The sequence below is a fragment of the Panthera onca genome, chromosome F2 (genome assembly GCF_046562875.1).
Source record: "Panthera onca isolate mPanOnc1 chromosome F2, mPanOnc1 haplotype 2, whole genome shotgun sequence".
NCBI lineage: Eukaryota > Metazoa > Chordata > Mammalia > Carnivora > Felidae > Panthera > Panthera onca.
This window is the reverse complement of record NC_138356.1, coordinates 922530-949695: the sequence shown is the minus strand read 5'-3', so window position 1 is coordinate 949695 and position 27166 is coordinate 922530. Positions and strand designations below refer to the sequence as shown.

General features: G+C 41.5%; 2 protein-coding genes across 5 annotated transcripts in view; one reads left to right on the top strand and one right to left on the bottom strand.

The window, feature by feature from the left end:
- Positions 1-736: 736 nt before the first annotated feature.
- Positions 737-18653, bottom strand: MCM4 (minichromosome maintenance complex component 4). Of its 3 annotated transcripts, none has more exons than XM_060610484.3 (17): positions 18591-18653; positions 17746-17829; positions 17193-17357; positions 16699-16862; positions 16503-16604; positions 16214-16309; positions 16042-16137; positions 14919-15057; positions 12342-12562; positions 10359-10479; positions 7855-8114; positions 7046-7411; positions 6469-6596; positions 5043-5250; positions 3796-4024; positions 3161-3294; positions 737-1420 (listed from the first exon to the last, which is right to left on the bottom strand). In XM_060610484.3, exons 1-17 carry the CDS (start codon positions 18622-18624, stop codon positions 1328-1330), a joined length of 2640 nt encoding a protein of 879 aa, XP_060466467.1. In that variant the 5' UTR covers positions 18625-18653; the 3' UTR covers positions 737-1327. The 3 variants fall into 3 exon arrangements, with proteins under 3 accessions (XP_060466467.1, XP_060466468.1, XP_060466469.1); XM_060610485.3 differs by lacking the exon at positions 18591-18653 and adding an exon at positions 17992-18066; XM_060610486.3 differs by lacking the exon at positions 18591-18653 and adding an exon at positions 17962-18044.
- A 100-nt stretch (positions 18654-18753) lies between these two features.
- The window catches only part of PRKDC (protein kinase, DNA-activated, catalytic subunit), a 214317-nt gene continuing 205904 nt past the window's right edge, over positions 18754-27166 (top strand). Inside the window, exons 1-7 of one of the 2 annotated variants that reach the window (XM_078441702.2) lie at positions 18754-18928; positions 20389-20465; positions 20558-20650; positions 23037-23111; positions 24091-24199; positions 24760-24872; positions 24962-25061. In XM_078441702.2, coding sequence (XP_078297828.2) covers positions 18775-18928; positions 20389-20465; positions 20558-20650; positions 23037-23111; positions 24091-24199; positions 24760-24872; positions 24962-25061 — 721 coding nt within the window. In that variant the 5' untranslated portion in view covers positions 18754-18774. Of the gene's footprint in view, positions 18929-20388; positions 20466-20557; positions 20651-23036; positions 23112-24090; positions 24200-24759; positions 24873-24961; positions 25062-27166 lie in introns of those variants that run through there. The other variant, XM_078441703.2, reaches the window with a different exon arrangement.

Below are 27166 nucleotides of genomic sequence, written 5' to 3'. Positions count from 1 at the left end.
CCCCCCTCCCCCCAAGGGCTGGTGCCAATAGCTGTAAGGAGCCCACCACCCCTTTCCCTAAGTATACCCATCCCTTCAAGATCGGTCAAGGGAAGGTACTGGAGCCCCTGGGTAGGGACAGAAGGGAGAGATCAACCATAAAAGAATACTTAAAAGGTGAAAGTTTGTAAATAGTCTAGTCCATGACGTTGGGGCAGAGTCTGTTTCTACTTCTAAATGATTTTTTTTAATCCCTAACTGTGCAAGCTCTGTGCTTTTAAGAGTGTGGGAAATGGCTTGAGAAGGGTGGCCCCCACTCTAAGAAGCCTGTTGTGTTGTTTAGTTTCAATAAGATTATTTGTAGACCCTGCAAAAAAAAAAAAAAAAAAAAAAAAAGGCCTCTAAATATCATTCCAAGGTTAACATTTTAATGCTATTTAACCATTCATTTGGACCTATCATTTTCTTTGCATTCTGTATTAGTGAATGTTGATCCTACATTATAAAAAGAAGGCCTACTCATACAACAATTTAGGTTTTTCATGGATTATTTATTATAATCCTATTTCCATATAAGACTTCAGCTTATGGTGGTTTTGTAAGAATGCCTGTGAGGATTGAAATCAATTTTAAATACAACAGAACTTATATCATAGGGATTTCTTTTATGACTTCTAAAGCACTATCATGAATTTCCATGAATAGAGTGTTTATTAAAGCTTTTTTTCTTGATGAAAAATTATACCAGGTAACCCAGTATTACTTAATCATTTATTTAGGAAAAAGTTTACAGATTAGGATAAAGTAGAAATTAACCTAGAACCTAACCATTTCCAACCATCTTATTTTTTTTTGTCTTATGGGAGCCATGAGAACAAGCCTCTGGAAGGAATGACACTTGAGAGTTTTAACAGGGAGAAAGGCTCTGGTCCTTCATTACCTTACACTGAATGATATGCCCTGGCTAAGTTTTATCTCATATTGCAAAAACCTCAAGCATATTCCCTGATTCCCTTAGGAAATCCAGCACTGACATCCTGTGATATACATAAATACAGATTAAAAATCCTGGTGCTATAATAATGGCACTTACAATAACTTTTACTGTACGTTTGTCAATTGGCACAGAAATTTTACTTATAATGTTAAACAAGCGAAAACACACACTTCACTATGAAAACTGAATCCAGGTTAGAAAATTTTTATGGAGCCAAAAAGATGACTTTAAGGAATCTATTTCCACTGACGGCAGCAGTGGCAGCTGACTGGCCCCTATGCTGTACACATATGCAAGCAAGTGCAACGACCAAGTGCAGACAAGCCACAAACAGCGCTGTCCCGGAGAGCTTCAGAGCAAGCGGACGGTTTTGCCAGTTACTGTCAAGAAGTCGTCATCAGCCAAGGCACGCAGGGCTTCTTCAAACATATCTTTGGTAATTGCCTTTGGGGAAGAGATGAAAACAATTATTTTACATGTCAAGTACTCCTTACCTGTAGAGATACAATGATTTCAATTTTTTTTAATGTCTTTTATTTATTTATTTATTCATTCATTCATTTATTTATTTATTTTTAATGTTTATTTTTGAGGGAGACAAAGACAGAATGCGAGTGGGTTAGGAGCAGAGAGAGAGGGGGGCGCCTGGGTGGCTCAGTCGGTTAAGTGTCCGACTTCAGCTCAGGTCACGATCTCGCGGTCCGCGAGTTCGAGCCCCGCGTCGGGCTCTGGGCTGATGGCTCAGAGCCTGGAGCCTTCTTCCGATTCTGTGCCTCCCTCTCTCTCTGCCCCTCCCCCGTTCATGCTCTGTCTCTCTCTGTCTCAAAAATAAATAAACGTTAAAAAAAAAAAATTTAATAAAAAAAAAAAAAAGAAAAAAAAAAAAACAAAAAGAAAAGGAGCAGAGAGAGACACAGAATCCGAAGCAGGCTCCAGGCTCTGAGCTGTCAGCACAGAGCCCGATGTGGGGCTCGAACTCACAAGCCATGAAATCATGACCTGAGCCAAAGTCGGACGCTCAACCGACTGAGCCACCCAGGTGCCCCTTAAATGTTTATTTTTGAGAGAGAGGGAGAGATTGAGTGGGGGAGGGGCAGAGAGGGAGACACAGAATCCAAAGCAGGCTCCAGGCTCTGAGCTGTCAGCACAGAGCCCGATGTGGGGCTCGAACTCACAAGCCATGAAATCATGACCTGAGCCGAAGTCGGACGCTCAACCGACTGAGCCACCCAGGTGCCCCTTAAATGTTTATTTTTGAGAGAGAGGGAGAGATTGAGTGGGGGAGGGGCAGAGAGGGAGACACAGAATCCAAAGCAGGCTCCAGGCTCTAAACTGTCAGCATAAAACTTGACGCGGGGCTTGAACTCTTGAGCCCTGAGATCATGACCTGAATCAAAGTCGGACGCTTATCTGATTGAGCCACCAGGAACCCCCACAATGATTTCAATGTTGAAGAATTACTAGTCTCTTTCCTTTCTGATGGCTGTATACATTCCTTAGGTTCTTTTTTCTTTTTTTAAAATTTTTTAAAAAATTTTACTTTTTGAGAGACAGAGCGAGCAGGGAAGGGGCAGAGAGAGAGGGAGAGAATCCCAAGCAGGCTCCACGAACCATGAGATCATGACCTGAGCCAAAACCAAGAGTCTGATGCTTAACCAACTGAGCCACCCAGGTGCCCCTACATTCCTTAGGTTCTAACTCAGGATGGGCAACTATTTCCCGTAGAGGGCCAGATGGCAATACACAGGCTTGACATCTGCCCATATAATGTAGAAATTACTCAACTCTGCCCCTGTGGTGCCAATGTAGCCGAAGATACACAAGTGAAGAAGCATGATGAAAGCAGGCAAAGGGCTGGACTTGGACCCTGGAGTTCTTTTCACTGGACAACTCAACTCTACTTACATCAGGGAACCTGAGCATTTCATCATTAAATTAAGATGCAAGGCTGTTAACACTATGTACAATAGCAAAACACTGCAAACATCCTAAATGTCCGACAACTGGTTAAGTAAACGATGGAATAGGCATAAATTTTATGATTATTTCTTGATGGGTTTATGGATGATTTTACTTTTTAAAATATCATATCTACATTTAAGAAAAAAAGTTAAAAAAATCCCTAAAAGCACTATTAAAGAAAAAAAAAGAAAAACTCTATTAAGCAAAAAATTAAACACTTACTATGTCAGATTGTCCACGGATATCTTCAAAAAGTTGCTGATATTTTAGAGCTGGTGTTTTGCCCTTAGACAAAATAAGTCTTTTCAATGCTTCAGCTAATTCTTCTTTCCGTTTACGAGAGGTGGCACTCATTCCTGATTTAAAAGAAATTAATGAAAATATTTCTGCTACAGGGAAGTGAAATATTTCAAATTTCCATAAGTATTTTAGTAGTATTGCCACAAAAAGGTTAGGGGACAGCTGGGTGAATGCCAAAATATATTCAACATTGTGAGTTCTGAATTCTCTGTTGTTTCCAATTTTCTATAAGTGAGTAGCCGCTAGTTTCCACTAAAACACAGTCCATATAATCTGAAAGGCAAGCAGTGCTCATTAAGAAACGAATTACTTCTTTAAAATGGGCTAACACAGGTGCCTACAGAACAGAATCCCTGTGAAATTAGATACAACACTGTGTGCATGCACATGTGCTAGTGCATTTTTTTCTCAGAAGTTAGCGTATATTTTTCTCACAATTTCTAATACATTCTCAAAGAGGCCCTGTTCTGAAAAAGGTTAAGAACCCCTGCTGCTTCGAGCAATTTGTTAGCTCAAATGTGAAATACTAATTACGTGTACGCTCAGTGCACACAGACCTGTAGTTAGAATGGAGATGTCCACAATGCCCGTCCGGGGGTCAGTGGCAGACTGCTTTAGAGCTTCCCGATGGAGGCGCTTTGCTTCTTCAACATCAATTGCTTCAACTTTGTTTGAAAATCGTACTTTAGCATGGGCTTCTGCTAACCGAATTAATGATTCCAGCTGTCGAGGGTATGCGGAAACCATTCCTCGGCTGCTGCCAATCTTTCTCATGTCTACATAAGCCTAGTGTAGACAGGAAAAAAAACCCCAAAACTCCTTTTAACAGTAAAATTACTTTCGTGGTTGAACTTTGAACAGTTAATATTCTGTTAAATAAACTACCAGCTGCCAGGTGCAGCACCGAGGGGAATTAAAGTCAGATCTAGCCATGGCCCTTGAAGCTAGCTCAGCAAAAAGGTGGTATCTGATGTAGCTGTGAAGGGTGAAGAATGGGAGCGGGCGGTGGGGTGCCTAAGGGTTGGCACTCAGGGGACACAGTGTACTGGGGGTAAAGCGCAGGCCACAATTACAGCAGAGGACTAATCAGGGTGCCTGTCTGAAAAAGATGCTCAAGGCACCTTCTCTGATTTACACCCCTGCTGAGGGTTCGTTTAATGAGCAAGGCGGGCAGACTACTGGGATAATGTTACAAAGGTGAGTCGTATTAAACTCACATTTTTATGACATAATTTTATTTCTTTTTGAGCAACCCTCAAGTATATGATACAAATGGAAAATTATGCATCGCTTATAACTTTCATTGAAGCATTTTTCGGGGGTTTAGGATATACAGCCCATCAAAGCACGAGGAACCTTCCTAATATCATAAATAACTTATCTATCATGCATTGTATACATGTGAAAGGACACCGAAAAGTGAACATCAGATACTTGCAATTCATTTTATGTTTTAGAAACAAGCAAATGGAAGCTCAGAGAAATTAGATGACTTCTCCAGAGTTACAAAGTTAGTAAGCAGCATCTCTTGTACTTCAAATCAGGTATTCTGATCTTAAATTCAATGTGCTCACAAATATTTAATTACAGAAAGGTTTTACAACATATACAAATGAATCCTTTCCCCCCTTTTACCTTTAGAAAAGTTAATTTTGCAACACAGGAGAAAAAAATGAGTTATAGAAAATAGTATGTCATTAACTAAATTACTGTTTCAAAGGGGATGACCAGCCAATTCCATTGATGCAACCGGCTACCAGCTCAACAGACACATTTTCAGGGTTTTAACAGGGACCTGTGTTACCTCGATGAGAGCCTGGCTGGCTTCCTGGCTCAGCCGAGGCACGACCGCTCCGTGGGCGTAAGCGATGTAGTCCTTCAGCACTGCCATGTCCATGAACTCCTCTTCCACTTGTTCCTCACTCTGGTAGTACAGAGACACAAGATGGTGAGCCAGACGCCTGTCGTATGCTTCGTCCTGAGGGTCCAGCATGAGGAAGATCAAATCAAACCTGAGAAAATATTGTGAAAAAAACCTGTTTTCCTGCTCGGGACACCAACGTACCCACAAATTTAAATTTGCTCCTGAGCCACGTAGACACGCAGAGCGTGTGCGCATGTAGTCAGGGTTGCCAAGGGACAGTTAAGGGTCTGCTGTCCCGTGGTCCGGTGAGCCTTCAGTTCAACCCCTTCTCCCTGTTCTGGCCCCAGCAGGTGCCTGTTCTTCTGGCCCTTAGCTCTGCCCAGGAAAAGGCTTGTCACCAAATAGCCGAGTCAAAGAAGTACGATTCCTCCAAAGGAAATGTTATGGTAATTTGGAAGACTGGAAGATTTAAAGGAAAATGCAAAACAAACAGAACAAAACAACTTTGGTTAGAAAAAAAAGTCTAGGGGCACCTGGGTGGCTCAGTTGGTTAAAGGTCCGACTCCTGATTTTGGCTGAGGTCATAATCTCACAATTTGTGGGTTCAAGCCCCACATCGGGCTCTGCACTGACAGTACAGGGCTTGCTTGGGATTTTCTCTCCTCTTGTACCCTTCCCCCAAATAAATAAATAAACTTAAAAAAAAAAAAGTTGAGTAATTAAAATCTCAAAATCCATTTACGAAATACATCAATACTTGTAGTAATGGGGTTGAGAAAAAGCATGGACCACAGAACTCCACTTTCACAAATTTAATTTTTCAGAACCTTATCTGTCATGTGAAGCACCATTCCCTGTACTTAATATTCTATAGTGGCTTTAAGACTGAGATGAGCAGTGACTGATGGACAGGTATCTTGAGTGACGTCAAGGTGAAATGTCCCAACAGTTTCAATGTTAAGATGCCACTCACAGCTGAGTAGAGAAGCACAGTTCTTGCCACGAAAACCCTGACCAACCATATCAGAAAACTTTGCATTAGAATGAAGAATTTGATACTAGTAGCTGAATGCTATTATTATTATTATTACTATTACTATTATTATTGTTATTTATTTAGAGAGAGAGTATACACAAAGGTGGGGAGAGGGGCAGAGGGACAGGAAAGACAATCCTAAGCAGGCTCCATGCTCAGTGCAGAGCCCAATGCGGGGCTCGATCCCATGACCCTGGGATCATGACCTAAACTGAAATCAAGAGTCGGACGCTTCACCGACTGAGCCACCCAGGCGCCCCTATTATTTTATCTCACCCTGAAAATTCTACAAATGAGCAAAGTAAGGACATCTCTTTTATGTTCTCATACCTTGATAATAATGTGTGAGGCAGCTGGATATTTTCAATGGTAGTTTTTTTAGGATTCCATTGAGACTCAATAGGATTTGCTGCTGCCAGGATAGACGTGCGTGCATTGAGCTGGCAAATAATCCCAGCCTGTCAGAGAAAAAAGTGCAGTTAGAAGCTTCACCCTAACGCTGGCAGGAACAGTGTGAGCGATCTTCCGCTGGCACGCCCTCTGCCATGTATCCACTGTCACCAACAGCCATGCAACAGCACCTTGTAAGGGTGACGTCAGCAGATCCACCTGGGACAATCCCATCCTCAGACTCACGCCAAGAACAGAGTTTTAGATAAATGCAAGCCGTAACTGCATTTTTGTCACAAACTAAACCCCTTGCAGGACATTTTGGACAAACTCAAGTTCTACGAATTCCACACATTAGTGAGCCAGTACAGCAAACAAAAGATGATCTTGCGGAAAATACTTTTTCAAAAGCATTTAGCTGACACCTAGCAGGAAAAGTACTGGAAAGTATTCACGAGTTTCCCAAAGTTCTAGATTTCTAAGTGTACCCATGTTAAGCATGCAGGACGGGCCTCACCTTTGCAATGGAAAGAGTCTGCTGTTCCATGACTTCGTGTAGTACTGATCTCGTACTTTCATTCATCTTGTCAAACTCATCAATACAGCAGATACCATTGTCACTCAGGACAAGGGCACCAGTCTGCAAGACAAGCTGCCTCGTCTCAGGGTCTTTCATCACGTATGCGGTGAGGCCAACTGCACTGGAGCCTTTCCCAGACGTGTACTGGCCCCTGGGGACCAGATTGTACACATACTGCAGCAGCTGAGACTTGCTGGTACCAGGGTCACCACACAGCAGGATGTTGATCTCAGCACGAAATTTGCCTCTGCCTGTGTGACTAAAATCCTTTCTTGTTCCACCAAAGAGCTGAAGCAAGATTCCCTAAACAAACATGTTAAACATTCACTTACTACATAGTAACTGAGATCCAGTATAAGCGTTAGTGGGATTTTCTTACTCTGTGAATACAAAAATTACAAGTAAGAAATTAAAGGAAGGTGGAAACGACACAACGGTGCTTTAAATGATCACTAACCAATTCGTATAGAAGCACACACCACTGTGCCAGAATAGTGGCCATGCAAATCCCTCTTCTGACCCCATCTGGTTATGTTGAGAAACATCCAAGTTCAACATAGATATGAGGAAATGGACAATGATGCTGTGATTCTTGTCGACCAATAACTAAATCAGACTGCGAGCACCTGCTCTGTGGAACAGGCAACAACTCTTATCCTTTATGGGCTGGGGGGCAGGGGGGATGTTTATACCTTTTGATCTCAAAGAACTACAAATCCTGATCAAAGTTAAAAATCCATTGTTACCTTCTTTATATCTTCGTGTTCATAAATGCTTGGAGCCAAGGCTGAAGCAAGTCTCTCATAAATGTCTGGTTTTCTGGAAAGTTCCTTAAGCAACTCCACACGCTTCTCTGAAAACAGTTTCTGCTCTGCTTCTTCATCAAGGCCATGTAGACGTTTTGCATCAGTTTTCCGATAGTGAATGACATCAATGTGGGTTTTGTAGACAGACTTCACATTACTCACACGTGAGTTGACTCGAATAGGAACAGCTCGATAGATGCCTGAGGACACAACCAAGACACCTGCTTTTATCTTCTCCTCAATGGCTCATAAACCAGCGTGGACAACAGGGAGCACTGCAGAGATCTGACGGCTGGCAGGGGAAGTGAGTCTCCACGCACACTGCCTTCACGGCCCTCCTAGAATCAAGGGCTCAGGCCTTTGCTACAAAGCTCCCCACTGAAGGGGGCAAGGCAAGTTGGGAAGAACACAGGTTTTTGAAAAAAGCAGACCCAAAAATGTGTTCATCTGTGACTGTTAGCTCTATGACCTTGAGCACCTATCTGAGTATAACCACTGCATACAATCATCCTGAGATTAAATGAAATTATTTTGCTTTTAACACAATGCTGGCTGATGGCTGTGTTCTGTAAATAGTATTCTGAAATAGTTATTTTCATTTCTCTTAAACTTAGTGTACTGAATCTGCTTAATAATTATTTGACAAAGTACTATTATTTAGAACAAAGTCCTAAAATCCTGTACCAAAAATTTGGAAAGAAAGGAAATCCTAAAAGCTCTTTTACAAATTACTCAAAAATTACTTAGACATGACAGCCTACGGAGTCAAAGGTGAAGATATGATAAAGGAAAAATAAAAGTGTTTCTAGGTGAATGGCCATGCCCCAGTGTGCTTCTTAAATATAATTTAAGAACATGAGAGGTAAATGAACAATCAGCGCTTCAAACATACCAACTCATTTGTTCTTTAAGAAGTGTTTCCCAGGGTGCCTGGGTGGCTCAGTTGGTTAAGGATCCAACTACAGCTCAGGTCATGATCTCATGGTTTGTGAGTTTGAGCCCCGTGTCAGGCTCTGTGCTGACAGCTCAGAGCCTGGAGCCTGCTTCGGATTCTGGGACTCCCTCTCTCTGCCCCTCCCTCACTTGTGCTCTGTCTCTATCAAAAATAAATAAACATAAAAAAAAAAAAAAAAAAAAAAAGAAGTGTTTCCCAACCTGATAGGTCTGTTTATGTTTCTTGACTTTCAAGCTAGAAGGCTTGGACTCCGGGACAATCCACTTTCCTGCTGCTTGAGGAGCAAGCATCTGTGCCCTCTACTAACAGCCTTCACGACAAGCCTCCATAGATTGCTGGTCCTTCTGTTTATTAGCAGGTCACATGATTCGTTTTCAAGACGTAAAAACCAATTTAAATGCAGTATTCTGAGACTACACACCCTTCTTCAGGCAAGCCAGATTAGGGATGGATGATGATTTAAAGTGGTCTAGTTATCTCTACTGGTGCTTGCAGGGATTCACTGCCTTAGAACAGCACAAACAATACTTACTTTACATTCATACGGTGCTTTCCACAGAACCCCCCCCCCCCCCCCCAATACGTTCACCTGTATCATCACATTAATTCCACTTGGCGGTTGAGGAAATTACAATAGCAGACTAAATACTTTACCAAAGATTTCAAAGCAGTAGGGGCAGAACTAGTCATCCACATTGTTAGCAGGTTGCCAGGGACAATGCTGGGCTTCATACCGGGAGACACGGGATGAGAAGTCCTAACTCACTGAACACAACCAAGAGGCTGCCCTGGGAGCCACGGCCACTCCCTGGACTTAGTCCCCTCACTGCCCTCAATGAAGAACTGTGCTTCCTGTCCAAACACACCCCCTTTGAGAAACCAGGCGCTCATGCTGCTCGGAAGCAGAGAAAAACTGGCATGTGTGCGTGGCGCAGTGACACAGCACTCTCGTGGCCAGAAGAGGGGAGGAGCCCCGTGCCACAAATTAGAACCTCAGCTACAGTGATCTGCAAGTCTCAGAGTCCACTCCCTCCAAAAATACCACGTGACTCGTGCGTGGAAGCAAAGTGCTCTGACCCATTCTTCTCCATGACAGGTGAGTGTTAACCCTTGGCTGTGCATTTGGGAAATAAGTAGCAAATTACTTAAAATTCCAGAGTTGGTGAGTGCCGCTTCCTGGACCTGCTCGTATGATTTCAATCTTAGCAACACCAGCCTTGTCTGAGCCGTTTTCTCAAGACACCAACACTATCAAGTCAAAATACACTCACAGCTCTGGAACACAGAGATGTCAAAAGCAAGCAACTGCAAGGACAATGACTGGAAAGGTTCTATCCTGCTAGGTAGAAAGGTGATTAAAGCATGACTCATTTCCTCAAGACTCGAATGACTCCTGCAGGCAGGACCAAGCCAGAGGACTAAAAAGTGTCAAAAAAACAAAAACAAAAAAAAACAAGACTTCTCTCATTAATACAATTTACGTTCTTACCTGTAACGTTCACTCTGTCTCCAGGCTGAACCTTGTCAACAAGATCATTGTGAGCAAAAAGGATGACAGTGTGAGGCGTCTGCCCTGCAGGCATATCTTCAGGAGACTCTTGAAGTTTGATCTGAAAGAGCAGTGGAAACCGAAATCTCAACAAATGACAAGCATAATTTGCACAAAACTGCCAGTCTTACTTAGAGATAACTACTTTTGATGCTTACCGTGTTTGTTTTTAAAACACCATTCTTTGCTTTTATCTCCAGATAGCTAACATTTTCTTAAAAGCTTTTCATGTGACATGATCACATTTTTGGAAGGATATTGTTTATTTACACATTACCCAAATTGGGGGAAGTGTCTGGTGACTTGTCACCATTTTTTTTTTTTTTGCCATTTCAAGGTTGTAGTCGATATTTCTTGGTTTAAATGTCTGCCTATATTTCTAGTTATGTTTTGAGAAATTACTTCTAATAGATTTCCTAGGTGGAGAAGTACACTTTTCAGATTCATGGTTAAGCACTTCTGTGCATCTCTCCTAGTCACAAATACTTGCCTAGTTACTCATCTAAGAGGTATTGGCTGAGTACCTGCCATGTGCTGGACCCTGGTTCTAGGTACTGGAGACTGCAGTGAGTGAAGTTCCCTCCCTCAGAGTGGAGGACAGACAATACACAAACACACAAGTGAGTACGTAACATCTGACAGTGACAAATCCAACAGACAGAAGAAAATACAGAATAAGGAGCACAGGTGGTGGGGGTGAAGAGATGCTTTTTGTAAAGCAAGGCTAGGGAAGGCCTTTCTCAGATCAAGCAACCTCTAGGCAGAGGTGTAAGGATGTTAGAGAGGAAGCCACTTGTTCTGAATGGTAAGAACATTCACTGCAAAGGTCCTGAGGCAAACTTATGCTTGGCTGAGGAAGGAAATGGTTGTATAAGGAAATGGTTGAGACGCTGTTATTGAGGTCTGTGGGTACAAAAAGTGTGTTGTGGTGATGTTGGGCCACAGAGTTTAGAGACTACTCTAAGATATTAAAGGTTTTATTTCAAGTCAGTTTGGGAATCTTTAAAGCATTCTAAGAATACTATACTAAAGCACCTAGGGAGCAGGGTTGCCAAATTTTTATCTCCAACTCAGCACCACGCTGGCATTGAGTTGAGGTATATTTGCTTATATTAGATAAAGATTTACCAATATTCACCAACATTAAACATTTCTATCTTAATTTTCAATTCTTTGGTTAGTAAAAAGTTGAACACTTTTTCACATTGGCTAATATTTTTCTCACTGACTCCCCATACAGGAAATTACCTTTTGTAGTATTTTGAACACATTCTCTACTTAAATTTTTAAAAGTTGTTTAAATATTGTAACAACAACAACAAAAAAACAGTCCTTGACCCTGTGTGTGCCTTTACACAATCATAATGGTAGCAAATAAATTATTTTGCCTTTTCCTACTTATTTCTAAGTCATCTTAATAACTTCACCTTAAAATGTCTAGGATTAAAGAGGCAAAAGGCCAAACTTCCTTTATAATAAAATCTGTGAGAAAAACTTTAGAAAACCTGTCAATTCATTCTGTACCACTGGCACAGCCGAAAAATGACAAAATCAAACCAAATAATGTTTACCAATCTTTTAAAAAAGATTTTTTAAGTAACCTGTACACCCAACATGGGGCTCAAACTTATAACACTGAGATCAAGAGTCACATGCTCTACTGACCGAGCCAGCCACGAGCCCGGTTTTTACTGATCTTGGAACACTGCCATCCCAAAGCTGAAGGCTTAAGTTTCAAGTACCCGGCCCAAAGCCCTGTAACAAAATCTAGTGTCAAAGAAGGAATGAAATAGCTGGATTCCATTTAGGAAGCCAGGTTTTAGAGCCTTACTAACGGACGTGTTAAATTTGGCTTTTTGAGGATCCAGAGATGTAGAACAAACATGCCAAAGGGGCCTCCCAGGGCCCCAAGAAAGCACACACCATCTGCTTGTCGGAGAACACCGAGCGATTATGGATCAGTGCCATGCTGTGGGTGGTGTGGCAACGCTCACAGACGGAGGGCTCAGCGATGCGACCACGGTCAATCTCCACCCGGGTTGTGTGGGCGCACACTTGGCACTGGAAGAAAGCTTCTTGCATCTCTGGAATCAGCTGGGATGTCCTGATTACCATGCCACTGATGGCGATGAGCTGGTCGATGTCTGCAAGGGGTTGGGGAGAGAGATCAGCTTGTCCATCAGCCACTGTCCACAGCCCAGCCAGACGTGGTCTTCCCTGAGCTATACGCCTGCCAGGGCAGGTGTGGGCATGCTGTGAAGCCCAGGAGAATGCTACTGGGAGATGCAGAGGTAGCTGGGGATGGCTGGGGTCACAGACAGGTGCTGTGGCCAGGGCACAAATGTTTCACTGGGTACCCTCAGGTCGGGCTTGGGATGCCCTTCCTGTGTTGTCTTCCTTCTTCTCTACTCTGATGGACCTCTGGCCCTATGTCCCAGGGCCCCGTCTCCAACAGGCCTCTACCACGTCCCTGCTCGTCTGCCTCTTGTTCTGCTCCACCTTCCGGTTTTGGATTAGAAGGTTTACACTTTTGCCTCCTTTGTGCCACGGCCCCCCACCTCACTCACTGTATCTGTAGAAGTCCTGCTGTGTCATTTTATGTGAAAAGCATGGGCCCTGGAGCCAGATGATCAGGACTGAGAACCTGTGTGACCTTGAGGATATCCTTAGCCACTCTGTGCCTATCTACAGATGGCAGTGAGGATGGCACCTACCTTATGAAGTTGTTGAAGATTAACAGCCTGCATACATCAAGCTTAATAAGAACGGTACGTTGCAGTAATAAGCACTATAAAACCTAGGCAATCTTTACTGCCGTTTATACAAGAAAGCTTTTATACAGAATATTTTTCACTCTTGTTCCTGGTTCCTCTACAATTTGGGCCTTCCCTGGCAAAACTTTTACCCAACTAATTCCCACTGGTGGTTCCAAATGAGTTACACTGTTATCTGTAGTCAATAGAACTCAGCCTATAGTCAGCCACTGCTGGCCGTGTAGATTGTTTTAGCCTTCCAGTACTTACTGATGATTCATGAGGTCTTTCGCACTTGGCCCAGTCCTCCCTTCCACCTACTTACAAATCTTCCTTTCTTGTCTCCCCACCAATCCCTTTACCTTAACAAGTAACCTCTGTAACTAGTTACACAAATAAACGTAGAAGTTAGAACACTTTTGAAATTAGTTGAGTATCTGGCAATTCCTCTTCCTCCAAAACTGTGATAATCTTCTATCTTACCCCGAATTCTTCATGTACCAGCGCTCTGCCTCTGGAAACTTAACTGTAGCACTCTTACTCAAACAGTCTCCTACTTCCTTCTGCGTCTCCACTGAATGGCCGATCATAGCAGTGAGGTCAGGAACCAATTTCATGATACACACATATATGTATATATATTCCTTTAATCAACAGTGAATTCCAACACTTGCTTGCTTATTGGCCGTTGTATTTTCTTTTACCGATATTTGTGTCTTTTGCACGTTCACCTACAGGGGTATTTACTCATTCTCCATACTTTATACACCTCAATTTTCACACATGGCAAACGCTATATTTGTCCTGTATTTTCACTCCAATGGCCACTGTCCAGCTTAGGACCCTGCTGTTCCACACTGGAGCTACTGTTAACATCTCCTAACTGAATTTCAACATAGCTTGCACACCAGACCGACCCACCATAAACTTCTCAAGAGTGCAAAAAGCCTTCTTGCTTTCTCCTGAAAAAGTATCAATAGCTCCCTATTGACTTTGGAGTAAAAATCTGTATTAAATTGGAATTCCAAGTTCTTCAGGACCCAGGCTTTCCAGCCCTCACACAAACATTAACTCCCTGCTTCAGCCAGCATTTGCTATTCATGCTCAGCTCTGGTTCACTTCTGCCTACATCCCCCTTTGTGCTGTATCGTGAATTCCTTCATGCTTGCTTTCCAAATCCTTACTGTAACCCAAATTTCTCTCTCAACATGAACTCTTTCCACCTGGGCCTAGAACTCCTGCCCTCCCTCAGCTGAGACATCTCCTGCACTGATCTCCTGTTCTACATTTTTCTTTTATTACTTTCCAAACTAGATTTCTTTCTTAAGTTCCAAGGCAGGGATCATATTTTACATTTGTTTTCTACAGTGATTTTGAAAAAAGTGCTTACTTAGTAACTGTGAAATTATTATATTTGGGCAAGTTCTTCTTAAGACAGACAGTTGTCAAGAGTTATAACATTTTTTATGTAATTTCAGTTAAGTTAAAAAAAGGTACAGTGGGTTCAAAGGTGTATAATTTGGGCAAGTTCTTCTTAAGATAGATGTCAAGAATTATAACATTTTTTATATAATTTCAGTTAAGTTAAAAAAAGGTACAGTGGGTTCAAAGGTGTATAAGGTAAATGAATTTACCATATAGTCAATTTATAATCCATTATCATCACTATCACATACACCAACTCTTTTAAAGTTCCTTGATAGTGAAATAAGATTTTGTTTATGTGTTTTCTTATTAAAAACGTTACCTTCTGGATTCAGGTTTCTCATATTTTTTGTCTTCAGTGCGTTGAATGGTCTTACTTGAATCTGATGTTCTAAGATTGAGTCAGGGTAACGGTCAAAGAAGATCTCATTGACAGCCATGTCAAAGGTTGGGATAACTTCCTATAATACATAGAAAAAAATACATAGAAACAAAGGTATGTTTATATTTCCATCTTAAAATTAAATACAAAAAATAGACCATTTCATATTGGCAATATAAAAACAAACACATGGCATAATCCAAAAATATCACCTGTATATAATCACAACATGCATTTTACAAAACCTCGGGTACATTGAGACTGAGCTATCTCACCTTTGCATATTCTCATTTGGGTTAAGTGTGACCACGCATATGAAATCTTCACAATGTACTGCCACGTCTTAGGCTTTTAATTAGTAACAAAAGGATTTTAAACTTTTGTGTCTTATTTTTTTCCCCATAACGATACCAGAATAAATAAATCGTAATTACCGCATTCAAATTTGTTAACATTTGTTTTCCATTTTACAGGTGAAAAATCAGCCTCTGAGAGGCTAGAGAACTTGACCAAAGTCACACAGCTATTATGTAGCAAGATCAAGATATAAAACCAAGTCAGCTTGCCCCAAACCTACAATCATAATCAATATAGCTCAGGGGCGCCTGGGCAGCTCAGCTGGTTAAGCGTTCAACTTTGGCTCAGGTCATGATCTTGCGGTTTATGAGTTGAGCCCTGCATCAGGCTCTGCGCTGATGGCTCGGAGCCTGCTTTGGATTCTGTGTCTCCCCCACTTTCTGCCCCTCTCATGCTCGTGCTCTCTCAATAATAAATGAACGTTAAAAAGAAAAAATCAACATAGCTGATACTTCAATAAAATCTGACCTAAAGCTTATATTGCCAATTAAACTATGACATGCCACTAACAATAATACATATCCCTATTTTGGAAATGTAAAAGTATGAGAAAAATGTTCATCTTAAAGGAGAAGAAACATGATTTTCTTAAGTTTTTGTGCTCTGGAAGCCCATTTTGGAGACCCATGAAATTCAGCTATTAAAACATCCTCTAGATATTCTGGATGTTTACTGTAGTTCATCAAGGTCAAAATCAAATTCTTACCTGTGGGTAGCAGATGAGCTGTCTGTATAGATTTTTGTCAAATGATTTTATGTGTTCACAGTTTACATTTAAAAATGGCTCCCCAATGACATTAATCTAGAAAAGAAGACAAGTTATGCTCTGCTAACTGTTTTAAAATACATAATTTGAATTTATAAGACTATTTGATTACCTCCCCAAGTCGCTGCATGTACAGAGGTTCCGTAATATCTATGCCAATATTTTCTTCTTCTTTAGCCAGAGGGTCAATAAAACGCTGAAGGAACCTCTTGATGTAGAGAGAAAAACATGAAATCTGATGCATTTAGGAATAAGCAACTACTCAAAATGCAAAAAATTATGAGCCCATCACTATTTGGAGGCATATGTATTCTTAGACAGCCAAGTGTTATGGCTACTTAGATATAGTTCATAAACTCTTTCTCCCAGCACTTTCAGAGCCATATTAAAGTACAGCTTACCTGAAAATTTTCTTTGCATGTTGCTACATTTACATCTGTTCCCCAAATCACAAGCTTTTGGCCTAGAGACTGCTCACTCGCCACTATATCTTCTGTTGCTGGCTATACACAAAAACACGATAGAACAATGTTAATGGGGAATTACCCATCCCATGTCCCCCAAAACCTCTATCGGAAAACCGTACTGTGTACTCACCACATCGGACTGCAAATCCACCTGCAGGCCTTTCCGAGCAGACCCCAGGTCAGGCCTCTGCCTCACAGGCGTGCCTCTGATAGCACTCCTTGGGGTTCCCTCTACCCGAGAGCTGGGAGTGCCATATGTCAGTGGTGAACTAACGTCAAAGTCAAGGGGGATTGCTACAAAAACAAAGTTTGACAATCTACAATAAAATTCTGGTAGCCTATCAAATCAAAAACTAGAGCATGTTATTGGTTGATCTAAGTCATCTAAACACAATAGCAAATAACGTTCCTTGCAACCTGAAGTGATGAAGATCCCAGGACTATTAAACCTTCTAGTAAAAAAGCACCAAAACTTTCTTTCTCTGTTCACGAAGCCCTAACACCTACTATCTCTGTACTCTTGCTGAACATACATTAACCACCCGTTAACAAACCAGCACATCTGACCAGGAGAAGCATCATCATATATTAACCACAGTATAACTTAGAACGCCAGAAACACACTTGAAGAATGTATCTGAGCGGGGCTGGAAAATAACGTGTCCTGAGCGGCAGGGCTCTGCAGGTCAGCTCCAGGCGAGGTCGGCATAGGCTGCAGCTCTCCTGTAGAGGTAGAATCTTCGCCTCTACGTCTCTGATACGGTGATGACCTGGCATCCTCACTTCGAGCTTGTGACATACAAAACAGAAAAGATGGCCATTAATTCTCACGTTTGGTCTTCCTCGAGTTCCATCAAATCTTTTGGGAACAAGCAACAAACCAAACAAAAAGGAGACAAATGGGCATGGACATATTTACAAATAAAAAACAGCTTGGCAAGGGTGGAAATGAAGGCCCAGCGCTGCCTGCCTCACAAACAAAGTGCCTGCACACTAGAACTGGCAGAACACCGGGCAAAGGGCTCGCAGTCCGCACATCTTACTCCATGCCAAGACTTAAAGACACCGCTCCGAAACTGAAACCCGCGGGGCCCTGCGCACAGACCAGGGTGGCGGGAAAAGGCCAGAAGAGAAGCCAGGGTAATGCGGCGAGCCGGACCCACGGGAAGGGACTTACGCGTCTGCGCGGGAGTGATTCGCCCGCGCCGGCTGCCGCGGCGGCTCGGGGTGGACGCCGGAGACGACATGGTGCTCGGGGTACCTGCGCAACGAAAAGGGAGGCTCACGCCGCGTCCGCCTCCGGCCTTCCCCTTCCCCACAGTACAGACACCCGCGCTGGACACCTCGCCGCACCGCCCCCGCCCTGTAGCTGCTTCTGGGGAAGCGCGGCCACCTTCGAGGCGCGCAGGGATCCCAGACGCACCCGGAGGCTAGTGTCCCGAAACCTCGGGGGCTGGGCCTAGATTTCGCGCCAGCGGCACTGTCGTCCACGCCCTCGGCGGTGCGCCACCAATCACAGAGGCGCTCATGTATGGCCCCGCCTCCGGGAGACGCCACTGCGCACCTACAGGGGAGATTGAGCAGCCTCCCTCGGCGCCTCACGGCAACAGACTCAAGCCTCGCTCGGTGCCGCCCCCTCCGTTTAGGTGGTCTGACCCCCTACGAGAAGGCGTTTTCGCGGGAAAACTGAGGTGTCCGGCCAGACCAGGTTTACGGAGGGGTTTTTCTACACTGTAATGTTGGCTAAGAATGTTTTTCTGTATCCGTTAGGCACTTAATTTTTAAAGACATTACACATGCATTTTTCACTCTTTATCAAGGGACAACTTTGTCGATCTTGACCCAAGCCTTTAGCTTGTTTTTTCTTTTTCCTGCCTTTGATTGACCCCAAGTGACCAACATTCCGCCCCATTTATTTCGAGGCCAAATTGTTGAATTCCTGTTTCTCCCTAGGCTTCGATGTAAGCGTCCTAAGTGTATTGTGTGTAACACATTCGTTGGCCTTCTAATATCTTAATTCACATCTAAGTGGCTCTTCTTCCAGAGAAGTCTCCATCCAAGATCTCCCGCGAGAGCCCAGTCACCGCGAGCCCCGCCCCTGCCCCGGAAACCCCAGCCCCGAACCCGTGAGCCCCGCCTCCGAGCCCCGTGGCATCTCGGGATCCCGGCAGAGGTTGCGCACGCGCAGTGCCGGGTTTGGGGCATCATGGCTGACTCCGGGTTAGGTGTGCAGGGCTCCCTACTGCAGCTGCAGAAGTCCTTGTCTGCCGGGGACCGCTGCAGCGCCGCGATGGCCAGTTACCAGCTGATCCGGGGCCTGGGGCAGGAGTGCGTGCTGAGCTCCGGGCCCTCAGTGCTGGGTGGGTACTGTCCCGGCCGAGCCGAGGGGGGCGCAGACGCGCGTGCGCGTTTGGGGTTGCTGGAGCCCGACAGCCTAGCGTTTCTCCCGCCGTGGGTGCATCTAGCGGTGTTTTGAAGTCCAGCCTTTTGATTCTGGATTGTCGGAATTTCTGTGGAAATTTTTGTGGAAAAAAAGTGACTTGTCATGCGGCTTTTTTTTGTGGTTAGGAAATATGTTTTAAAAGTAAAGTTGGTGAAAATGCCTTAAGTTTAGCAATCCTTACTATGCAAAGTGGGCAGAGAGAACCAAAGGAAAGTATTTTCCTTCACCTTAAACGCGCCTAAACCCTCCAGTACCTTTCTCATACCCTCAGGTTTGAAACCTCAGAAGGAAGGTTCCTGCTTTTGAGAAGCATTGCAGAAATGTAACCGAAAAGTCACATCTTTGTGAGCAATCTCAGAGAGAACTTTTTGTTCCTTTGTAGTAAGTGCTTCTTTTCAGCACTTTAAAAATATATCATTGCTTGAAAACTTGCGATGCTATCCAATACCTATCTATTGCCAAGGGTGTATTATCAGCGGGAAATAAATTTTAAAAACTAACCTGTAAATGTTTTCTAGTCTCAGCGTTTCTAAGTTAGAATTCCTTTTTCCTTCCTTTAGTTAACTTGTTGATAAAGCCGTTCCAAGTTTATTCTGAATATTTAGTGTGTGTTCTTTCACGTGAGACTATAGGGGAGTGTATTAGTTTTCTCTTGTTGCGGTAACAAATACTACAAGCTTAGTGGTTTAGGTTTGTTAATCTTACAGTTCTGTAGTTGGAAGCCTAACATGGGTTCACCAAATTAAAACCCAGCCATCAGGCAGGGTCATGTGGAATTCATTTCCTTTTTCATTCAGGTTGGCACAATTCTGTTCTTGCAATTGCAGGGCTAAGGTCCCTTTTTCCTTCCTGATGTTCCCTGCTTGTAGAAACCACCCACATTTCTTGGATCATGGCTTCCATCTTCAAAGCCAGCAACCATGGGTCCAGGAACCCCTGTGCTTGAAATCTCTCTTCTCTCCTGCCCCCCTCTTTCCAACACTCTTCTTTCTCTCTCCTCCACTGTTAAGAGCCCATGTGATAATATTGGGCCCACGGATAATCCGGGATAATTTCCCCTCTTTAAAGTCAGCGATGAGCAACTTTAATTCCATTTGCAACCTTAATTTCCTTTGGCCATGTAAAGTTAGCATATTCACAGGTGTGACATTGGGATTAGGGCTCAAGTATCTTTGGAGCCATTATTCTGCCTGCGTCATCTCAATGGAATATCATCTAGAATTTCCTGTTTTCTTTGTTTAAATACAGCATCCTTAAGTTAGTGTTTAATTGTTTATAAGGCTGAATTGAGAAATATGCATCCCATTTAGGGTGGGTTTATGGAGTGCTTTTTGGCAACTCTCTTACCTTACTTGTTTTTTTTTTTTTTTTGTCCAGCATTACAGACTTCCTTAGTTTTTTCCAAAGATTTCGGTTTGCTTGTATTTGTTCGGAAATCACTTAGCATTGATGAAGTAAGTTGAAGATTTTTATTTTCCTTTTCGTGTGTATTCCTAAATGTTGAAGTGACTCTTCTTCTTACCCATATTTATTATATTTTTTACAGTTTCGTGATTGTAGAGAAGAAGTCCTAAAATTTTTATGTGTTTTCTTAGAAAAAATTGGCCAGAAGATCACACCTTATTCTCTTGATATTAAGGTAAGGAGAAAAAACATATGTCAATATTGATTGTAATTTATGGTGTAAGTTAAACTTGCATTTGTATTTTATTCTTGCCTTTCTCATCGAGGAGTTTACTTAGTGTGCATGATTGTGTTAGAAATGAAGCGGGTTATTCTTTTTAGATTTAATAAGCTAAGACCCTAATCAAAAACAACTTTGATTTGTGGCATATAAGGTAAATAATGTCTTTTATAAAAAGTCATACATAATAAATTTGGTTTTTTGAATTGTGGGTAGATTTCAAAACACTTTAAAAAACAATTTTAAAGAATTTTCCCTCTGGGTAAGATTCATATTTCATGTAGTTCGTGTGTTCCCTTTGGCCATAGTCTGAAAAGTTTGCCTTTTGCCTCCAATTTTCTTCCAACCTGCCTTCCTCAGGTTTCCTAGTGATTTACTATGGAGCTAGTAATCATAAATTAAGTTGTTAATTTTCTTTCTCAGACTTGTTTGCACTTTCAACAAGTGCCAAGGTAAGTTGTTTTTAGTTGGTCCTGAATTGCCTTTAGTTCTTGGATATTCTAAGATTTGAAGTATTCAACCTGGGGGTAATGTATAAGAAGTTATTTTATTTATTTTTTTTTTTTCAACTTTTTTTTTTTTTTTTTTTTTTTTTTTAATTTATTTTTGGGACAGAGAGAGACAGAGCATGAATGGGGGAGGGGCAGAGAGAGAGGGAGACACAGAATCGGAAACAGGCTCCAGGCTCCGAGCCATCAGCCCAGAGCCTGACGCGGGGCTCGAACTCACGGACCATGAGATCGTGACCTGGCTGAAGTCGGACGCTTAACCGACTGCGCCACCCAGGCGCCCCAGAAGTTATTTTATTAATTATAGTTGAGTCTAATATATAAAGTAATAATCATCAGTCTTTTTTTTTTTTAATAGGTTTTAATTTTATTCTCTTTTGATTTCTAGTCTTGCTGGTTTAGAATCCTAACACAGTTGACCCATGAACCTGGGGGCTTCCGGGCATTGACCCCTCCTCCCCCACCCTCCTGCCTGCAGTTGAAAATCCATGTGTTTGACTTTTGACTCCCCCAAAACTTAACTACTGCTAGCTAACATACTGTTGACTGGAAGCTTTACTGATAAACATAAATAGTTGATTAACACAAATTTTGTATGTTATATTCTTATAATTGAGTAATAAAGAGAAAAAATATTACTGAAAAAATTATAAGAGAAAATACATTTACAGTACTATATCAAAGAAAATCTGGGTATAAATGGACCTACACACTACACAGTTCAAGCCTGTGTTGTTTATTTTTTTTTTTTAAATTTTTTTTTTTTTTTACGTTTATTTATTTTTGACACAGAGAGAGACAGAGCATGAATGGGGGAGGGTCAGAGAGAGAGGGAGACACAGAATCTAAAACAGGCTGCAGGCTCTGAGCACAGAGCCCGATGTGGGGCTCGAACTCACGGACTGCGAGATCATGACCTGAGCCGAAGTCGGATGCCCAACCAACTGAGGCGCCCCAAGCCTGTGTTGTTTAAGAGTCACTGTGTTTTAAAAAAATTACCTCAGTATAGGAATAACCAACATTTGTAGTGTGCTTCATAGTTTAAAAAGTTCTTTAATGTACAGTTTGTCTTACTTAATTTGGCCAAAACTCTATGAGGTAGGTATTTTTAATCACTCTAGCTTACAAATGAGACTTAGAAGTTGAGAAACTCACCCAAAACTTGGAGCCAGGTGGCCTCTGTCCAGAGTGCCTGCTGGTTTTGTGAGACTGAGCTGTCATCCTATGGAGTCCCAACCATTCTTCTCTGGATTGCTTTAGTTACCTTTTTAAATTTTTCATGCTTGCTTGCTTGACATACGACAAGTACAATGGGAGGTGTGCAAGAAAGTGTAACTTTTTTTTTATTTTTGATCTTTCTGAGGTGTTCATTTACTTTGTGTTTTTGTGATTGTTGACATCATTACGATTACATACTGCATAAATACCTTCAGTAATTAAAAAAAATTTTTTTTAATGTTCTATTTATTTTTGAGACAGAGAGAGACAGAGCATGAGCAGGGGAGGGGCAGAGAGAGAGGGAGACACAGAATCTGAAGCAGGCTCCAGGCTCTGAGCCATCAGCACAGAACCCGACACGGGGCTCGAACTCACAGACTGTGAGATCATGACCTGAGCTGAAGTTGGACGCTTAACCGACTGAGCCACCCAGGCGCCCTCTTCAGTAATTTTTAGTCTATATGTTTATATACTCTAATATATTTTAAATAACTGCTAAATTATAGTATGTCATGTTGGTATTGCTCCTCTCAGAAGTGTAGTTTTAGCTCTTGTGAGGTTTTCTAAGAAATAGAATCTTATTGATGACTTTGGTATGTCTCTTTAAAACCTAGAATACTTGTACCAGTGTTTACACAAAAGATAAAGCTGCTAAATGTAGAATCCCAGCCCTGGATCTTCTCATTAAGGTAATTTTATTATTTCTAGGTATGTGTGTTTGTATTATACATATAACTTCAAAAGCAGAAAATTGGAGTTTTAAATTGTGTTTGGGTGAGAGATGTTGGAGGCTAGGCTTTCGTCACATTGATGTATGGACAAGATTTTCCAACTATCACCTGGTAATTCCTTGGCCTTTTGCTCTCAGACTCTTCTGGAAAGTAGAGGAAGGACTGGGTTGTGAGGGGAATTAAGAGGACAAGTAAGCAAGGAATTTATTGCTCCTCTGTTAACTCTCATCACCCTTCCTCTTAAAACTTAATGTTACAAAAGTTGCTGGAATTTGCATCATTTGTCGTTCTGAGTTCTTTCCTAAACCTTATCTTGAAAATGGGTTTATACGTTGTATTTAAGTGCTTCTTGGGGCTTACTCTCACCTGTTTCTCTCTCAGATGCATCTCTTGTTTTGCATCTCTATTTTCGAATTTGGGTCTTGTTAGTCCTTCCCTTAAGTGCCTCAGAGAGAATGGTTCTAACCATAGTATTGGTTTCTCGGGAAGGTAAAATAAAGTCTACACCCTCTTCCCCTTTGTAATCCTTGTGTTCTTCTACCACCCACCTCTTCTTTTTTTTTTTTTTTAAAGTTTTCTTTATTTTTGAGACAGAGAGAGACAGAGCATGAACGGGGGAGGGGCAGAGAGAGAGGGAGACACAGAATCGGAAGCAGGCTCCAGGCTCTGAGCCATCAGCCCAGAGCCCGGCGCGGGGCTCGAACTCATGGACCACGAGATCGTGACCTGAGCTGAAGTCGGACGCTTAACCGACTGAGCCACCCAGGCGCCCCCACCCACCTCTTCTTAAATAATCAGGCTACATAGGTGTCCTGAGAGGCCAAGGAAGTCCCCCAGAGGCGCGTGACTTTGGAGCTTTGTTGTGTAGAAACAGTGCAGTACAGGAAGCTTTGTCATTATTTTCCTGTTTAGACAATGCTGGTTTGTATCATTTTAGTTACTTCGGACTTTAAGAAGTTCGAGACTCATGGATGAATTTGGAATTGGAGAGTTATTTAGCAAATTCTATGGAGAACTTGCATTGAAAACAAAAATACAGGATACAGGTGAGGTGCATTTAAATGTTATTTTTAAGTATTTTGACAAATTGATGTTAAAAAAATCAATGTAAAAACTAGGATTTCTCAACGAAAGCACTTATATGTTTCACAGGTGAATCCTTTTTGTTGAAAACAAACCCAAATGAAAGCAAACAGAAACATGTGAAGACTTCTGCTTATAAAAAAGTTTAATCTTTACAAAATGATTTCTTCTTTAAGTAGATTCCACACCCGATATGGGGCTTCAATTCATGACCCTGAGGTTAAGAGTCACACCTCAGTCAGACCCTGAGGTTAAGAGTCATGTATTGACTGAGCCAGCTAGGCACTCCATGAAATAATTTCTTTAAAATAGAAAACTCACAACACGTGTCAAATGTGACTTATAATAGTAGCTTGGCATAAAATTTATCAGGGAAGGTTCTAGTACATAAAACTATTTTTTTATGTCTTATTATAAAATTACTTTTGAACTAAACGTTTTCTCCTTTTGTTATTCATACATTTTTGTTTAATTTATGTAAATGTAATTTTAAGTCTTCATTTATCTAAAATTTATTTTTTAGTTTTAGAAAAAGTATATGAGCTCCTAGGAGTATTAGGGGAAGTTCATCCTAGTGAGATGATAAATAATTCGGAAAACCTGTTCCGGGCTTTTCTGGGTGAACTTAAGACCCAGGTATGACAAACTTTATGCTATTCTGATTCCATAGATTTGATTGTGTTTTTCTCTTTTAATGGTATCTTTTTTTAAAACTCTGCTTCTAGATGACATCAGCACTAAGAGAGCCCAAACTGCCTGTTCTGGCAGGGTGTCTGAAGGGATTGTCTTCACTCATGTGTAACTTTACCAAATCCATGGAGGAAGGTATTGATTGACTTCACTTGATTTTCTTAGTTCAAAAACTATAATTCTAAAATGGATTGCGTGTTTCGTTTTTGGAACCTTAAACCAACTGTGGATTCACATGCAGTTTGGAGAAATAATACAGAGAAGTTCCATTTGTTCCTTACCCACTTTCTACTTTTATAACTAGTGATGACCTCTTTTATAACTAGTACAAATAAACACAACCAGGATACTGACATTGATAAATCTCCCAACCTTATTCACATTTCACTAGTTTTAGGTGCACACCTTTGCATGTGTGTATTTCATTCTAGGCAGTTTTATCATGTATACATTTGTGTATGCACCACCACAGGCAAGGTACTGAACAGGCTCACCATAAGGAGCCTTTCTGCTACCTTTTCATGGCCATAGCTACCTCTCTTCCCCACCTCCACCGCAAAACCACTACTTTTTGACTATTGTGATTAATGCTGCCGGAAAATGGGTATGCCAATATCTGTTGGAGTCCCTGCTTTCATTTTTTTTGGAATTTCTGGATCATATTGTAATTCTATGTTTAATTTTTTTGTCATACGATTTTCCACAGCAGCTGCAACTGCTTTGTATTCCCACCAGCAATGCATAAGGGTTCCAGTTACTCCTTATCTTTGCCAGTACTTGATATTTTCTGTTTTTGATAATAGCCTTCAGAATGTGAAGCGGTAGCATTGTGGTTTTCATTTGCATTTCCCTTATGACTGGTAATGTTGAATGGCTTTTCATGTGCTTCTTGGCTATTTATATATTTTCTTTGAAGAGATGTGCGTTTAAGTTCTCTGCCCGTTTTTTAGTTGGGTCATTTGACTTTTTGTTGTTGAATTGTTGAAGTTCTTTATGTATATGTATCAATTCCTTACCAAATACATGATTTGCAAGTATTTTCTCCCATTTTATGGGTTGCCCTGTGTCCTTTGATGTGTAAAAGTTTTTTATTTTGATGAAGTCCAGTTTATCTGTTTTTAATTTTGTTGCTTGTGCTTTTATCATGTCCATGAAATTGCCATATTCACTGTTGAATTGTTTTTGTGCCTTCATAAAAAGTCCTTGGGCACATATGTGCGAGTCTGTTCCATTGGTCTATGTATGTATCCTTCTGCCAAAACCACGCTGTCATTCATTCATTCATTCATTCAGAGCCTGGCATAGGGGTGAGGGGCAGCAAGACAGGAGAGAGAGAAAATCCCAAGCAGGCTCTGTGCTGTCAGTGCAGAGCCTGACGTGGGGCTGCATCTCACAAACCGTAAGATCAAGACCTGGGCCGAAAATTTGGACTCTCACCCAACTGAGCCACCGAGGTGCCCCCACGCTGTCTTTTTGACTGTAACTCTATAGTAAGCCTTAATGTAAAGTCTTCCCGTTTTATTCTTCTTTTTCAAAATCATTTTAGTATTTTAAGTGCTGTGCTTTTCCATGTAAATTCTGGAATAAGTGTGTGGATTGGATTTGCTTGGATTTTGATGGTCATTGCATTCAATCTGTATATTAATCTGGAGAGAATTGACATCTTTGCTATGTTGAATTTTCCAATCCATGAACATAATTTCTCTCTCCATTTATTTAGGTCTTTGATTTCTTCCATCAGCATTTTGTAATTCTTGGGATGCAGATACTTCCTTATCAATTTTAAAGTCTGTTTAATATATTTTTCTTTATAGCTATCGATAATGTTTCCTTGTAGTATCAACATGAAAGGTTTGGAGGGTAATCTATCTTGGATAGCATTATATGCACTACGAAATTCATTTCTTTTTAAAAAGCAAATGAAACTTAACGCTAAGAACAATTACCAAATTCTTCTATCTCCTGTGAGTTGCTTTTATTAGGTTGGAACATGAAATTCTGGTTGTCTCCAATATTTTTATATTTCAGTATCTAATGAGTTTTGATCTACAAAAACAGCAATTTCATGTTTTAATGTAATATTTTTACTCACCCCTTTCTTGCTTCTTACCAGGGATGTTGTAGTAGCTCTATGATATTTCTCTTCCTTTATTTTCTCACTTTTCTGTCCCATATTCTGTTGCCAGCTTCCCATTCATCAGGTTCTTGCTCACAAGTCACCCATTTGAAGCCCTTATGAT